General features: G+C 40.4%; 1 protein-coding gene across 1 annotated transcript in view; it reads left to right on the forward strand.

The window, feature by feature from the left end:
• The window catches only part of LOC124596559 (Down syndrome cell adhesion molecule-like protein Dscam2), a 183,605-nt gene extending 168,528 nt beyond the window's left edge, over nucleotides 1-15,077 (forward strand). The window contains exon 8 of the mRNA XM_047135744.1: nucleotides 14,891-15,077. Within this exon, the coding sequence (XP_046991700.1) occupies nucleotides 14,891-15,004 (114 nt within the window). The 3' untranslated portion in view covers nucleotides 15,005-15,077. The remainder of the gene's footprint in view (nucleotides 1-14,890) is intronic.
• Nucleotides 15,078-15,588: the final 511 nt, after the last annotated feature.

The raw sequence follows: 15,588 nt of genomic DNA on the forward strand, positions 1-15,588 counted from the left end.
GCAGAGTATATTTCTTATATAAAATGAATTCTATGGGTCAGTAAAGTTTGGACAGTTTATTTATATACTTCGATACATATATATATATATATCATGTGTCTGCAAAGTCTTTCCTCATGTCTGTTCTGCCATGTGTTCTGTGGACGTGCAGTGGGAAGGTAGACGTAGTAGTGTTGTATTTACATTGTAGCTGTTGTGTTATTGTCCAGTTCTTATATAAGCTTAGTGTAGTGAGAATGCTTACTATTGCAGGCAGAGCGTTTTTAGTGGAAGATATTTTCCGTGCAGAGGAAAATTTATTTTCCATGCAGAGGAAAGTTTATGGAGGTTTGAGATGTCCACATTGTGATGCTGTACATCTATACATGATTTAATTGGCAAATTCCAGACAACAGTTTTAGTTCATGATGCACCATGAACTGGTAGGCCAACAATTTTAACAGAACGGATGCTTGACAACATTTCAGACATCAATTTGCAGAGTTCAACAAAATCAGTGAGGAGATTATTGCAAGAGGCTAAAGTCTCTTGTTTGACAGCACATAAGGCCATAACCAAAGAACTGGGGATGTACCCATGTAAAATTACAACTGTATTGTAAGGACCATGGAAAATGAATAGTGTATTGTGAATGATTTCCGTGATTTGTTAACTGACATGGAGTTGGTTTTTAGATTGAACCTTTTCCACTGACAAGGCTTGGTTTCATGTATATGGCTACATTAATTCCCAAAATTTACAAATTTGGTCATTAGAAAATCTACATGCCTTAAGAGAAACACAATTGCACACAAAGAAAATTAAAGTGTGGGTTGCCATAATGGGAGCGCAAATTATATGGCCAAGCTCTTTTGATACTACCATAACTTTCGATGGCTATTGTTCCCAGATCATTTATCCATTTATTGCGCTGCTGAATGAAAATGAAATCTTTGGAGACCCACCAGATCTAACTCCACCCAACTATTTCCTTTGTGGTGGAGCTAAAACAAGTGTATTAAAGTAATACAAGGACGACAGTGAACTCAGGACAATGATGATAGATTATCATCTGCATTCAGTTACATGTGAAACATTGGTAAAGGTATTTGCAAATAAATGTAAACATTTTGTTTGCAGATGACACTGTCATTTAATGCCTAATAAAGTCATCAGGGGATCAGAACAAATTGCAAAATGATTCTCCCAACACATTTTTTGATTGTTATAATTATCATTGTACTACTTTTATAATCTCTATTTTTTTTTTTTTAACATTGATACTGTATAACATGTTATATGTCCTTAATGTTCTGTAGAAACTGAAATTTGTTGAATCTGAGCATGCCTGGTTAGGTGTAAGAGAGGGCCTGAAGGCCCTAATCTTGCCAGGTAAAATAAATGCATAAATAAATAAATAAATAAATAAAATGCAGCCACTAACAGTGAATCCAGCAACATGAATGTGCTGTCACCTTACAGTGCCCCACTAGGTGAGACATGTGGAGCTTGCCACTGCAGAGAGATTTTTTGCACATACACTTATTAGAAATATTTTATTGGATTTTCAGTCTTTTCAGTTTTACATAATTTTTGGCTGTCTTTTAAGTCATTTTCATGCCTGTAAAGACCTTTTTGGCCAATTTTTTCTCACTGCAGTATCACTATGGGTGTATATGTATAAGTGTGAAGTGCACATTATACAGAGACATATGTCAGAGTTTTTTGGTAAAAAAATGCTGGCTATAAACATAGTTTGATGGTCTCAGGACCCTTGTGCTAATAATAGAACTCTTGCCATGTGTTCACTATGTCAATTAAAACTACATTTATGCCTCAGACTGGATATTACATGTTTTATTTGCATAAGTATTATCACTTTGGATCCCAGTAATGGATTATGATATTGTAAAAAGTTTCAAAGATTCTGTAGATCATTAACTTAAGAAGATATGGTAAAAAGTTTGACAAATTGCCATGGATGGAAATTACAGATGTTTCCATCCTTGCAATTGGCATGTTTCATATCCAAAAATCATGGTCTTTGCTGGGCTGAAGGATATGTGCAATATTTAAATTTTTAACCTGTTCTGTAGGATAGCTACTGTCATTCTTCTGACAGGTATACAATTGGTCTCTAGATCAAGGTCTATCCAAAACACTTGACGCCTTATCTATGCAATCAATAGAAAACAAGGTATGACTCTGTGAAAAATCACGTTTTCATGTGCAGCTTATTGGAACATAGTGATATGTGCACTGTCATGCATAGACCAATACAGGAGTGCTCTCATTTTGTGGACTGTGAGATGACAAAAAGTATTGTAGGTAGTAGTTATTGTTGTGATAAGTTTCCAATAACTTGGATATTGGTATTTGTTATTCTAAGATCAGGTGCAAGAAATTTATGCTGTCATCTACTTGGTTCTCTACTGTGAACCTTGTATTTTCAAGGGAGCTGTGGAGCAGTTAGTTTAACTCACTGATACGGTCTTTTCTATTACTGATTAAAATGATATCATTTATACATCTATAATAGAAAATAATGTTTTTGATGTTATGGTGCTCAGAATCCAGAATCTTTTCTTCTAAATTGTTTATAAAAATTTTAACTAGCAACCTGTATGGTTTTGATCCATTTGACAGACTATTTGTTTGCTTGCATAAATTATTGTAGAATTTAACAATAGTTGTGTGAAAGTGTGAATTCTAAAAGGTCCATTAGTTCTGTAATATGTGTAACAGCTGCCTACAATATTAGATACATTCATGTACATTTACGGAATAAGGTCCCCACTGCCAAACTACAGTAAAGAACTTTAGGGTACCTCAGGAACAGCATGATCTCTTCTGTTGAGGCCAGGAGACCACATCCACAAGCACCTGTCCCTCCCAGGCTATATGGACTGCTTAAAATTCAGAAGAACAGCATACCAATGTAATCAGTTGTAAGTAATACCGGGGTGCCAACATACAAGTTGGCAAAACATCTGCCAATGTGTTTGAGATTTTTAGTAAGAGATTATGAGCACTATGTCTGCAACCTGGAAGACTTCGTTCATGGACTGAATTACTTGCAACTCACACCATCTTATATGCTCATGGCTTTTGATGTGGTCAAGTGCCATTGCTCAATGGTGAGAAGCTGGAAGGATAATAAAGTCACTTGTCACTTATTGTAGCTAATGTTTTTATGAAAGATATTGGAGAAAGAGCACTCTAGTTGGTGGATTTAAAACCTGGCCCCAGGGCACCACATCACTGGGTGCACTTTTTGTAACATCTAATTTCTCTTTTTTAAAACATTAAATTTATATAAAGAAGGCAGACTATTGGTAATGGATATGTTGGTGCAGAAAAAAAGAGGATTGGCAATTTGGGCTGGACTGCATTTCATAAACCAACATACACAGAGTTACTGTGGCAGGCCACCAGCTGTCACCACCCGTTGTAACAAAGAGGCATACTTCATCCAATAAACTGTGCTACCTCAGTACTGTATTCCTGCAAAATGGACATTCCGAATAGGAGATTTGCTGCACCCTCCACAGATACATGTTAGACAACCTAAAGAGTTAGAAGAAAGTGAAGACACAGAGGAGTGGTCATTTTGTCATACTTCAGTGCTAGTCCTTTGAGAAAGGAAAATTAACCAAAAAACAAAATTGAATGAGTCTTCCCTCCACCAACAGAACTCACAAGTTCATCTAGGTCCAGTGAAGGACAGTCTCAGTTTGAGAAGGTCCAGTGTTTATAAAGAAGTGGTGGAAATTCATACCACTCAAATCTTGTGAAATGCACACCACAGCATGGGACCCATTGCTGTCAGTATTAAAGTGACATTGATCACTATGGGAAAGCATTGGACACTAAGGGAAAGCATTGGTCATATAAGGGATTACACTTACATTGTCAGAAGACAATGGTGATGATGGTCACGTGTCAGCATGGACACATATTCCATCATGCGGCTTATGACAGAGAGCACCGAGGCAGCTGTCAGCAGCACACAGCAGGAACAACAGCCTCTGCTCATGTACCGAAGTCTCCGTTTTGTCATCTGATAGGTGGCTTAGCCATCCTTCCCACTACCAATCAGGATACCTTCACTGTTGGCCACCAAATTTGACACCTTTGTGTTTCCTACATAGCCTGTCATAAATAGGCTTCAGTCACAGTTCAGCCATGGGTATGTGTGTTGTCCTTAGAGTAAGTTAGATTAAATAATGTGTAGGCTTAGGGACCCATGACCTCAGCAGTTTGGTCTCATAAGACCTTACCACAAATTTCCAATTTTCACAGTTCAGCAGTGTGTTTGCCGCACCTGAAAATGTCAGTCAGGTGTCCCAAAACAATATTGTGGGTATTTCACTACAACATCGGACATCACCCCTGTGAACCATTTATACAACTAGTCCACCAGGAGAGCCTCAAACAATACATTTATATTGATATTTCTTTCCATTTTTGAAACCGCTTACATACTTTGTGACTTGTACTAAAACAATTTTTTTGTGTGCCATTTCTGTGATATTATCTATGCTACTAAACTGGGTGATTCAAGAGGAACTTCACGTAATTTATGAGATGATTTTACATGTGACAAATTGAAAACTCTTGTGAACATGTGTCCAATTCTCCACCATTACAGAACTGTAGTGTGTTGAACACATCCATGATTGATTACAAAGACAAGTCTGAATATTATTACCGAAATGCTGTGTAGGTGTTGTGGTGGACAGAATAATGGTGGGACAGATGACTGATCCATCCTACAAGAGGTGTTCAAAAAGTTCCCCACCCATCTCAGTGCACTTGCAAATGCGTTGGAGGGTATATTGTGTTAGACATTGAACACCATCTTGGCAGACTTTAATGTGGGCAACAGCATTGATGATGTGAGCAACAAGTTCTTCACATGTATTCATCTGTGTAGTGTACACATCCACATAAACAGAAGTCTAATGGGATTAGATTAGGTGCTCTTGCAGGCCATTTAATGTGTCCATCATGGCCAATCCAACATGTAGGAAATGTGTTATTCAGATACTGAGATATTTGTCTAGTACAGTGAATCACTGATCCATCACATATCAGCTTCATTTTCTGTCGTCCCCTAATTTCACATCCTCCAAAATGGCAGGTAGGTCTCCTGTCAGGAAATGTGTGTATGCTGCAGCTCTTACGCTATTTGGCAGGAACACAGACCACATCAGACGTTCACTGATAACCTAACTTAGAATCTTGTTCCCTAGTGTCATGTGGATTCTCCATCGGCCATCTATGAGAACTGCAGGTGTTCATGATAGCATTATGAGTAAACATAGCCTCATCTATAAATAAAGTGTATTGCACGACATCTCTATGTACAGCCAACCATTCACAAAATTGTTGTCTGCATACTGACTCACCTGGATGCAGGTGTACAGACTGCAAATGGAATACCTGGATGCAGGTGTACAGACTGCTAATGGAATGGATGGAAGCCTTCAGAATATAATATATGCCACACATGCAGTTGTGGAATATCGAGATGACGGCTAATACTTAAATTAATGTCTTCCTTTTCCTCAAATAACTGGATGGCCTCATGTTCTGATGTTACATGTATGCTGGGCAGTGTTCAGGATTCAAATAACATATGAAAAACTCTGAGAAATACAATGGGACAGGGGGTGTGTCAATCAGGAAAAACATCTCTGGTACCCTGTCAGAGCTGCACAGGCACTATTATTACAGTATCCATACACAAACCACATGTCTGCATATATTGCGTGGGTGAATGTGTGCGGCATGTTGGTATTCACATGCACTGGAACTTGCAATACCCGAGCACAACATGCACATGGCTTCAGGACTTTTCAACAAGTCAACACAATTCAGCACTGGGTACACAACAGCTGTTGCCTTTGTCTGACATCACAGTGGTACCATCTGTTGGAGAATCCCCACACCTCTTTTAGGATGGATTGATCATCTGTCCCACTATCATTTGGTCAACCATAGTGCCTACACATGATTTCAGTAAACAATGTTCACATTTGTCATTATATTCATTCATGGATGTGTGTAGTCTTCAACCTGCTCCAGTTCTGTAACAATCGAAAATCAGACACATGTTTGTGTGACCTTTTTGGTTTATTTTCACATGTAGAGTCAACTCACAAATTATGTGACATTCGTTCTGAATCTCTCTGTGTAAAGACAAGTGATCATTTAAAATTGTTATCTAAAATCTCAAAACTTACTCGACAGCTGTATTTCAGATTTTTACGCGATACTCTAATGAACATTCAAGTAGTCATCAAATATACTCAATATGTAACTTTATATATAATATATAAAGGAAAGTTTTGTTACCAAAAATCTCAAAAAGTTTTTGACTGATTTATTTCAAATTTTTACACTTTACTTAATGAACATTTGGACAGACATACAGTACATTTATTTAAAATATATAAAGGAGAAACATTGTTACTAAAAATCTCAATAAGTTGTTGACCAATTTGCTTCAAATTTTTGCATGATACTCTAATGAACAGTAGGAAATATATGGGAAATATATTTTTCGTACATAAACATCTATATGTAACATGTAAAGGGTAAACATTCTTATCAAAAATCTTGAATAGTTACATAACTCTTACATAAAGCTTTTACATGATACCCTAATGAACATTTGGACAGACATAGGCTATATGTTTTTCCAGTGTATATAACACAGGCTGGCATGCTAAGAACTGGCTCCGAGTACAGTCTGTTCACCAAGTACACAAAACTAGTTGTACGCTATGAGCAGATACAAAAAGTAAATAAATGTATAATAATTGTATACTAAAGAAATATGCTAATGCAAAGTGGATTGACCTCGTCTTTTACATTAAATGACATTAGGTGCTGAAAATGACCTTCTTGTGCTTTGCTGCACTTTTGTGCAAACCCTAACATGTTAATGTACACTTGGCACAACTGTGGCACATGAGTTCTCAAAATTTCATTGTAAATATTATCCTTCAAGTTTTCTAATGTTACTGGGTTACTTGCGTACAATTTTCCCTTTAGACTGCTCCACAGATGACAGGCAGAAATGCCTTTGTCTGATGAATGCAGCAGCCACAATCCTTTGTTGACAGTCCTTTCTTCTATGAATCTTTCATGAATTCATGCAATCAACTCATGTTAAGTGTGGCAGGTCTCCCCAACCTGCTGAAAGACAGCATACCTACACTCACAGGAAGTCAACCACGTGTAAAATTCCTCAAAGATTCTCATACACACAGCGGGTTTCATTATTGTTTCATAAAATATGAGACCCACAATCTGACTTGCTGTCACGGCACGCCACAAACTGTTTTTTTCTCTGTGACGAGGTTCCTCATTATTCATATGGGAATTTTTTGTTGACCAGTATCTGGTGTTCTAGGAGCTCACGTGTCCTGTCAGACTGAACTATGCTTCCTCACTCATGAAAGACAGCGGCAGATCCAACATTCCACTCTCAATTGTTTGTCATAGCCATATATAGTAATACACACATTTTGCTTACCTTCCTCATTGAGTTCTTGGACACATGTAATTTTCTAGGGCTTCATCCCTATATGGTGTAAAACACCTTGACAAGACCTACGGGAAACATTAACTTGTTGCACCATTGTACGTGCTGTTCGTGCTTGAATATCTGCAATCATTGCAGGTGTACAAATACACAGAGCTTGCATTTGCAAGTGACCCTGTATTATGTCACTTCATCACTAAATCCTGTGTACTGCCCTCTCTTGGTATGGAAGCACCAGAAACTGGTAGACACATGCACATTCACTATTCTGATTCTTTCTTGAAGAGGATACATCTCCCTGGGATATCTGCTTAACCAAGTCGCAATGGTTTCTGTACTGACACTACAGAACAGATACAATATCTTCAAAATAATAGATAAGAGTTGCTAGGTGACAATGAGCAATCCGCTACTCTGAGCCAGTTTTTCATGTGCCACCCTTTGTGTGTGATATATATATATATATATATATATATATATAATAGAGGGAAACATTCCACGTAGGAAATATATATCTAAAACCAAAGATGATGTGACTTACCAAATGAAAGTGCTGGCAGGTCGACAGACACACAAACAAACACAAACATACACACAAAATTCAAGCTTTCGCAACAAACTGTTGCCTCATCAGGAAAGAGGGAAGGAGAGGGGAAGACGAAAGGAAGTGGGTTTTAAAGGAGAGGGTAAGGAGTCATTCCAATCCCGGGAGCGGAAAGACTTACCTTAGGGGGAAAAAAGGACAGGTATACACTCGCACACACGCACATATCCATCCACACATACAGACACAAGCAGACATATTTAAAGACAAAGAGTTTGGGCAGAGATGTCAGTCGAGGCCTCTACACTTCTGCCTCGACTGACATCTCTGCCCAAACTCTTTGTCTTTAAATATGTCTGCTTGTGTCTGTATGTGTGGATGGATATGTGCGTGTGTGCGAGTGTATACCTGTCCTTTTTTCCCCCTAAGGTAAGTCTTTCCGCTCCCGGGATTGGAATGACTCCTTACCCTCTCCTTTAAAACCCACTTCCTTTCGTCTTCCCCTCTCCTTCCCTCTTTCCTGATGAGGCAACAGTTTGTTGCGAAAGCATCTTTGTTTTTATATATATATATATATATATATATAATAGAGGGAAACATTCCACGTGGGAAAAATATATCTAAAAAGAAAGATGATGAAACTTACCAAACAAAAGCGCTGGCAGGTCGATAGACACACAAACAAACACAAACATACACACAAAATTCTAGCTTTCGCAACCAATGGTTGCCTCGTCAGGAAAGAGGGAAGGAGAAGGAAAGACAAAAGGATATGGGTTTTAAGGGAGAGGGTAAGGAGTCATTCCAATCCCGGGAGCGGAAAGACTTACCTTAGGGGGAAAAAAGGGAAAAAAGGGAAAAAAGGACAGGTATACACTCGCACACACACACATATCCATCCACACATACACAGACACAAGCAGACATTTGTAAAGGCAAAGAGTTTGGGCAGAGATGTCAGTCGGGGCAGATGTACAGAGGCAAAGATGAAGTTGAAAGACAGATGAGGTATGAGCGGCGGCAAATTGAAATTAGAAATTAGCGGAGATTGAGGCCTGGCGGATAGCGAGAAGAAAGGATATGCTGAAGGGCAAGTTCCCATCTCCGGAGTTCTGACAGGTTGGTGTTAGTGGGAAGTATCCAGATAACCCGGACGGTGTAACACTGTGCCAAGATGTGCTGGCCGTGCACCAAGGCATGTTTAGCCACAGGGTGATCCTCATTACCAACAAACACTGTCTGCCTGTGTCCATTCATGCGAATGGACAGTTTGTTGCTGGTCATTCCCACATAGAAAGCTTCACAGTGTAGGCAGGTCAGTTGGTAAATCACGTGGGTGCTTTCACACGTGGCTCTGCCTTTGATCATGTACACCCTCCGGGTTACAGGACTGGAGTAGGTGGTGGTGGGAGGGTGCATGGGACAGGTTTTACACCGGGGGCGGTTACAGGGGTAGGAGCCAGAGGGTAGGGAAGGTGGTTTGGGGATTTCATAGGGATGAACTAAGAGGTTGCGAAGGTTAGGTGGACGGCGGAAAGACACTCTTGGTGGAGTGGGGAGGATTTCATGAAGGATGGATCTCATTTCAGGGCAGGATTTGAGGAAGTCGTATCCCTGCTGGAGAGCCACATTCAGAATCTGATCCAGTCCCGGAAAGTATCCCGTCACCAGTGGGGCACTTTTGGGGTTCTTCTGTGGAAGGTTCCGGGTTTGAGGAGATGAGGATGTGGCTCTGGTTATTTGCTTCTGTACCAGGTCGGGAGGGTAGTTACGGGATGCAAAAGCTGTTTTCAGGTTGTTGGTGTAATGGTTCAAGGATTCCGGACTGGAGCAGATTCGTTTGCCACGAAGACCAAGGCTGTAGGGAAGGGACCGTTTGATGTGGAATGGGTGGCAGCTGTCATAATGGAGGTACTGTTGCTTGTTGGTGGGTTTAATGTGGACGGACGTGTGAAGCTGGCCATTGGACAGGTGGAGGTCAACGTCAAGGAAAGTGGCATGGGATTTGGAGTAGGACCAGGTGAATCTGATGGAACCAAAGGAGTTAAGGTTGGAGAGGAAATTCTGGAGTTCTTCTTCACTGTGAGTCCAGATCACGAAAATGTCATCAATAAATCTGTACCAAACTTCGGGTTGGCAGGCCTGGGTAACCAGGAAGGCTTCCTCTAAGCGACCCATGAATAGGTTGGCATACGAGGGGGCCATCCTGGTACCCATGGCTGTTCCCTTTAATTGTTGGTATGTCTGGCCTTCAAAAGTGAAGAAGTTGTGGGTCAGGATGAAGCTGGCTAAGGTAATGAGGAAAGAGGTTTTAGGTAGGGCGGCAGGTGATCGGCGTGAAAGGAAGTGCTCCATCGCAGCGAGGCCCTGGACATGCGGAATATTTGTGTATAAGGAAGTGGCATCAATGGTTACAAGGATGGTTTCCGGGGGTAACAGACTGGGTAGGGATTCCAGGCGTTTGAGAAAGTGGTTGGTGTCTTTGATGAAGGATGGGAGACTGCATGTAATGGGTTGAAGGTGTTGATCTACGTAGGCAGAGATGCGTTCGGTGGGGGCTTGGTAACCAGCTACAATGGGACGGCCGGGATGATTGGGTTTGTGAATTTTGGGAAGAAGGTAGAAGGTAGGGGTGCGGGGTGTTGGTGGGGTCAGGAGGTTGATGGAATCGGGTGAAAGGTTTTGTAGGGGGCCTAAGGTTCTGAGGATTCCTTGAAGCTCCGCCTGGACATCAGGAATGGGATTGCCTTGGCAAACTTTGTAAGTAGTGTTGTCTGAAAGCTGACGCAGTCCCTCAGCCACATACTCCCGACGATCAAGTACCACAGTTGTGGAACCCTTGTCCGCCGGAAGAATGACGATGGATCGGTCAGCCTTCAGATCACGGATAGCCTGGGCTTCAGCAGTGGTGATGTTGGGAGTAGGATTAAGGTTTTTTAAGAAGGATTGAGAGGCAAGGCTGGAAGTCAGAAATTCCTGGAAGGTTAGGAGAGGGTGATTTTGAGGAAGAGGAGGTGGGTCCCGCTGTGACGGAGGACGGAACTGTTCCAGGCATGGTTCAATTTGGATAGTGTCTTGGGGAATTGGATCATTAGGAGTAGGATTAGGATCATTTTTCTTCGTGGCAAAGTGATATTTCCAGCAGAGAGTACGGGTGTAGGACAGTAAATCTTTGACGAGGGCTGTTTGGTTAAATCTGGGAGTGGGGCTGAAGGTGAGGCCTTTGGATAGGACAGAGGTTTCGGATTGGGAGAGAGGTTTGGAGGAAAGGTTAACTACTGAATTGGGGTGTTGTGGTTCCAGATTGCGTTGATTGGAATTTTGAGGTTTTGGAGGGAGTGGAGCTGGAAGTGGGAGATTGAGTAGATGGGAGAGACTGGGTTTGTGTGCAATGAGAGGAGGTTGAGGTTTGCTGGAAAGGTTGTGAAGGGTGAGTGAGTTGCCTTTCCGGAGGTGGGAAACCAGGAGATTGGATAGTTTTTTAAGGTGGAGGGTGGCATGCTGTTCTAATTTGCGGTTGGCCTGTAGGAGGATGCTCTGAACAACAGGTGTGGATGTGGGAGAGGAAAGATTGAGGATTTTTATAAAGGATAGGAGTTGATGGGCGTGTTGATTGGCTGAGTGGATGTGTAGGTGAAGGATTAGGTGGGTGAGGGCAATGGATTGTTTGGTTTGGAACTGGTATAGGGACTGATGGAAAGAAGGGTTGCAGCCACCTTCTAGTACCATGTCACCCTCACAACACCTTCACAACGACCCCATTAAGTTTTATTTACATTCCCTCCGCAAACATGCCTTCGCCCTAGCCGGATTACACTCCCATATTTTATTTTCTCAGGCTTGTCTGACATTTGGCATCACCCCCCAAAGGCCTCACACTTAAAGTTCCCATCTCTGGCTGCAACCCTTCTTTCCATCAGTCCCTATACCAGTTCCACCTAACCTTCGCAACCTCTTAGTTCATCCCTATGAAATCCCCAAACCACCTTCCCTACCCTCTGGCTCCTACCCCTGTAACCGCCCCCGGTGTAAAACCTGTCCCATGCACCCTCCCACCACCACCTATTCCAGTCCTGTAACCCGGAAGGTGTACACGATCAAAGGCAGAGCCACGTGTGAAAGCACCCACGTGATTTACCAACTGACCTGCCTACACTGTGAAGCGTTCTATGTGGGAATGACCAGCAACAAACTGTCCATTCGCATGAATGGACACAGGCAGACAGTGTTTGTTGGTAATGAGGATCACCCTGTGGCTAAACATGCCTTGGTGCACGGCCAGCACATCTTGGCACAGTGTTACACCGTCCGGGTTATCTGGATACTTCCCACTAACACCAACCTGTCAGAACTCCGGAGATGGGAACTTGCCCTTCAGCATATCCTTTCTTCTCGCTATCCGCCAGGCCTCAATCTCCGCTAATTTCTAATTTCAATTTGCCGCCGCTCATACCTCATCTGTCTTTCAACTTCATCTTTGCCTCTGTACATCTGCCCCGACTGACATCTCTGCCCAAACTCTTTGCCTTTACAAATGTCTGCTTGTGTCTGTGTATGTGTGGATGGATATGTGTGTGTGTGCGAGTGTATACCTGTCCTTTTTTCCCTTTTTTCCCTTTTTTCCCCCTAAGGTAAGTCTTTCCGCTCCCGGGATTGGAATGACTCCTTACCCTCTCCCTTAAAACCCATATCCTTTTGTCTTTCCTTCTCCTTCCCTCTTTCCTGACGAGGCAACCATTGGTTGCGAAAGCTAGAATTTTGTGTGTATGTTTGTGTTTGTTTGTGTGTCTATCGACCTGCCAGCGCTTTTGTTTGGTAAGTTTCATCATCTTTCTTTTTAGATTATATATATATATATATATATATATTATATATATATATATATATATATATATATATATATATATATATGCAGGTGTAGGATGTATATATATATATATATATATATATATATATACACACACACACACACATAGAAAAATCTCAAAAAGTCGTTGATTGATTTACTTTAAATTTTTATGCAGTAGTTTATTGGACACTTTTACACAATACTCAAATAAACATTCAGGTGAACACAGGATATATAGTGGTGGTTTCCTTTTTTTCTCTTCATTCCCCCCCCCCCCCCCCCCCCCTTTTTTTTTTGCAATGTACAGGTTTCTGTTGAAACCAACTACAGGAAAGAAAATGACATGGTGTATTGTGAAAACTTGTGGTTTCTATTTCCTTCTCGCTGTCTGTTTCACTTATGATGGGAGGCCATGTAAACCATTACACAAATTTGTTACTCACATAAATTCTTTTTTCTTAAATATATTTTCAAACAAAACTAATATGCAGAACAATGAGCTGTTTCATTTTCTTCCTCACTGTCAGTTGTACAGAAAATATGAAAGTTGATTTAATGGCTTGTCAACCTATAACTAGAACACTATGGAATCTGAATCAGTTGACACTTAGTAATCCTACATATTAACAGATAAAAACAATGCAAAACACTGATTTAAGATACTTTCTGCATAGATCCAGCAGTTGGAGGGTCTCTCATACCACTTATACCAATGGTTCCAACTGATATACAAACTCATTTGAAGCAGTTTCAATTCTCAATCAAGGTTTTTTTTACAACAATAAAAAATGAGACTCAGGGTCAGAGAAAGGGTAAGACAGGGCAGGGGAGGGGAGAATGAATAGAGAGGGGGAAGTGGAGATCGACAGAGAGAGGGGTGAGGGTGTGATGAGAGAGGGGGGGGGGGGTGAGGATGTGATAAGAGATGGGGGTGAGGATGTGATGAAGAGAGGGAGGGGAGAGAAGGAGATAGACAAAAAGGGGTGAGGGGGAGAGATTAGGATGTAGATCCAAGTCCCGTACTTATTTAAAAATTGCAAAGTGTTTCCATGCTTACTAGTTATTTTATATGTTATATCTAGACACCACCTATTCTTACTTCAGTGTCTGTATCACATACATTTTGTAACCATAGTGGAAAAAGGAATCTATGACCTCTGAAAGTTTTTACATTTATTTATTTGTTCATGTTTACAACAAAAGAGCTTCATGAAACTTTGTGCCATGGAATAAAATTCATTTTTTGTTTCCTTTTGATACTAGATAGTGCCATAGGATACCCCAAAATTGTACAAACACCAGGTGTGTCTTATTACTTCACATAAATTCATCTAAAGAGGGGGCTATAAACCACTGAATGTGCAGTTCGTTTTACAACCCAGCAAATGGTCTGTCAATGCCCCCAGTAGCCAGTGCCATTGCCCATTCCAGTCCACTTGCCCCTTCTTGTAATGTTGTTTTGCATACTTAAATATGAGACAGATTGTCTACCTTGTTCCTGTTGGATTGAAGATGTGCTATGGATAAATCAGCACCCCAGTGGGGCCACACTGTTGGTGTAATACATAAAGTTTCATAATAAAATAAATGCAGATCACAGTCTATATTCACCTAACTTAATTTTCCAATAACTCACATGTTTAAGGAATACTGCACTTTTTTAAGGCTGTTAATGCAGTTACAGTCAGTGCTTCATTGAAGCCAAGCAGCACTGGTGAGCAACTAGCATCTTCTAACATATTAAAACGGTAGAAAAGGAAAGTTCCATACTAACAGTAACAGACTGAAATTCACCATCTTTTCCCACCAAAGCACTTTATGCCAAGTGCATATTGATACTGTCTCATAAAATAAATATTTCAGTTAATTTTGAGTTATATACATGCAAATAATTAAATATTAAGCTTACTCAGTACTAGTAAAATGTGTCCTGATTTTAAACTCTTATTTAAACATGTTACAGTTTGGAAGCTGTCCTGAATCACCATATCCAAAGATACACAAGAAACCTCATTATGAGAATGAAACATGTGATTGGATTCCATTACACAACCTGTATCAGGCTCACAGGTTCTGACTTCCAGAAGCTTATGTGTACAAAGCTGAATCCACAGTTACTTGGAAAATTATTTGCAGGATTGTAACCAGTTGAAGAACAATGTTAAAAGAACATTTTTAATGAACTTTACAACTTAAGTGCCTTTGAACCAGTGATTGTTCACAAGTTAAAAAAATATTTTTGATGTTTCTCCCTGTCCTCAGGTAACTGATTAAAATATTTTTTGAAACTAATACTGTATTATGAATATTTACGTCTGACAATAATATTTGTGTCCGTCTTCAACATAAAACAATGAACATGACTCATAGGATATTGTGTAGTGCCCTCTGTAGTTACTTACATCCTATTGGTGTCAGTATATGTGTTAAAGCAGCTCAGGTTATATACATATTTTAAAAATGTATCAGGTTCAAAGCAAAAGAGTGGCGAGAAAAATTAATCTGCAGTGTAATTGTTTAGTTTTTTCGCTTCTTAGGTAAAAACAACAAAGTTGAGCATTATGTCAGACGAAATAAAATTATTTTAAGTGACAGTGGGGTGTGACATATATTCCCATTCCCTACAATGTTGCCACCTCCTCTATCCATATTCTGTGTGGC

The sequence above is a fragment of the Schistocerca americana genome, chromosome 2 (genome assembly GCF_021461395.2).
Source record: "Schistocerca americana isolate TAMUIC-IGC-003095 chromosome 2, iqSchAmer2.1, whole genome shotgun sequence".
NCBI lineage: Eukaryota > Metazoa > Arthropoda > Insecta > Orthoptera > Acrididae > Schistocerca > Schistocerca americana.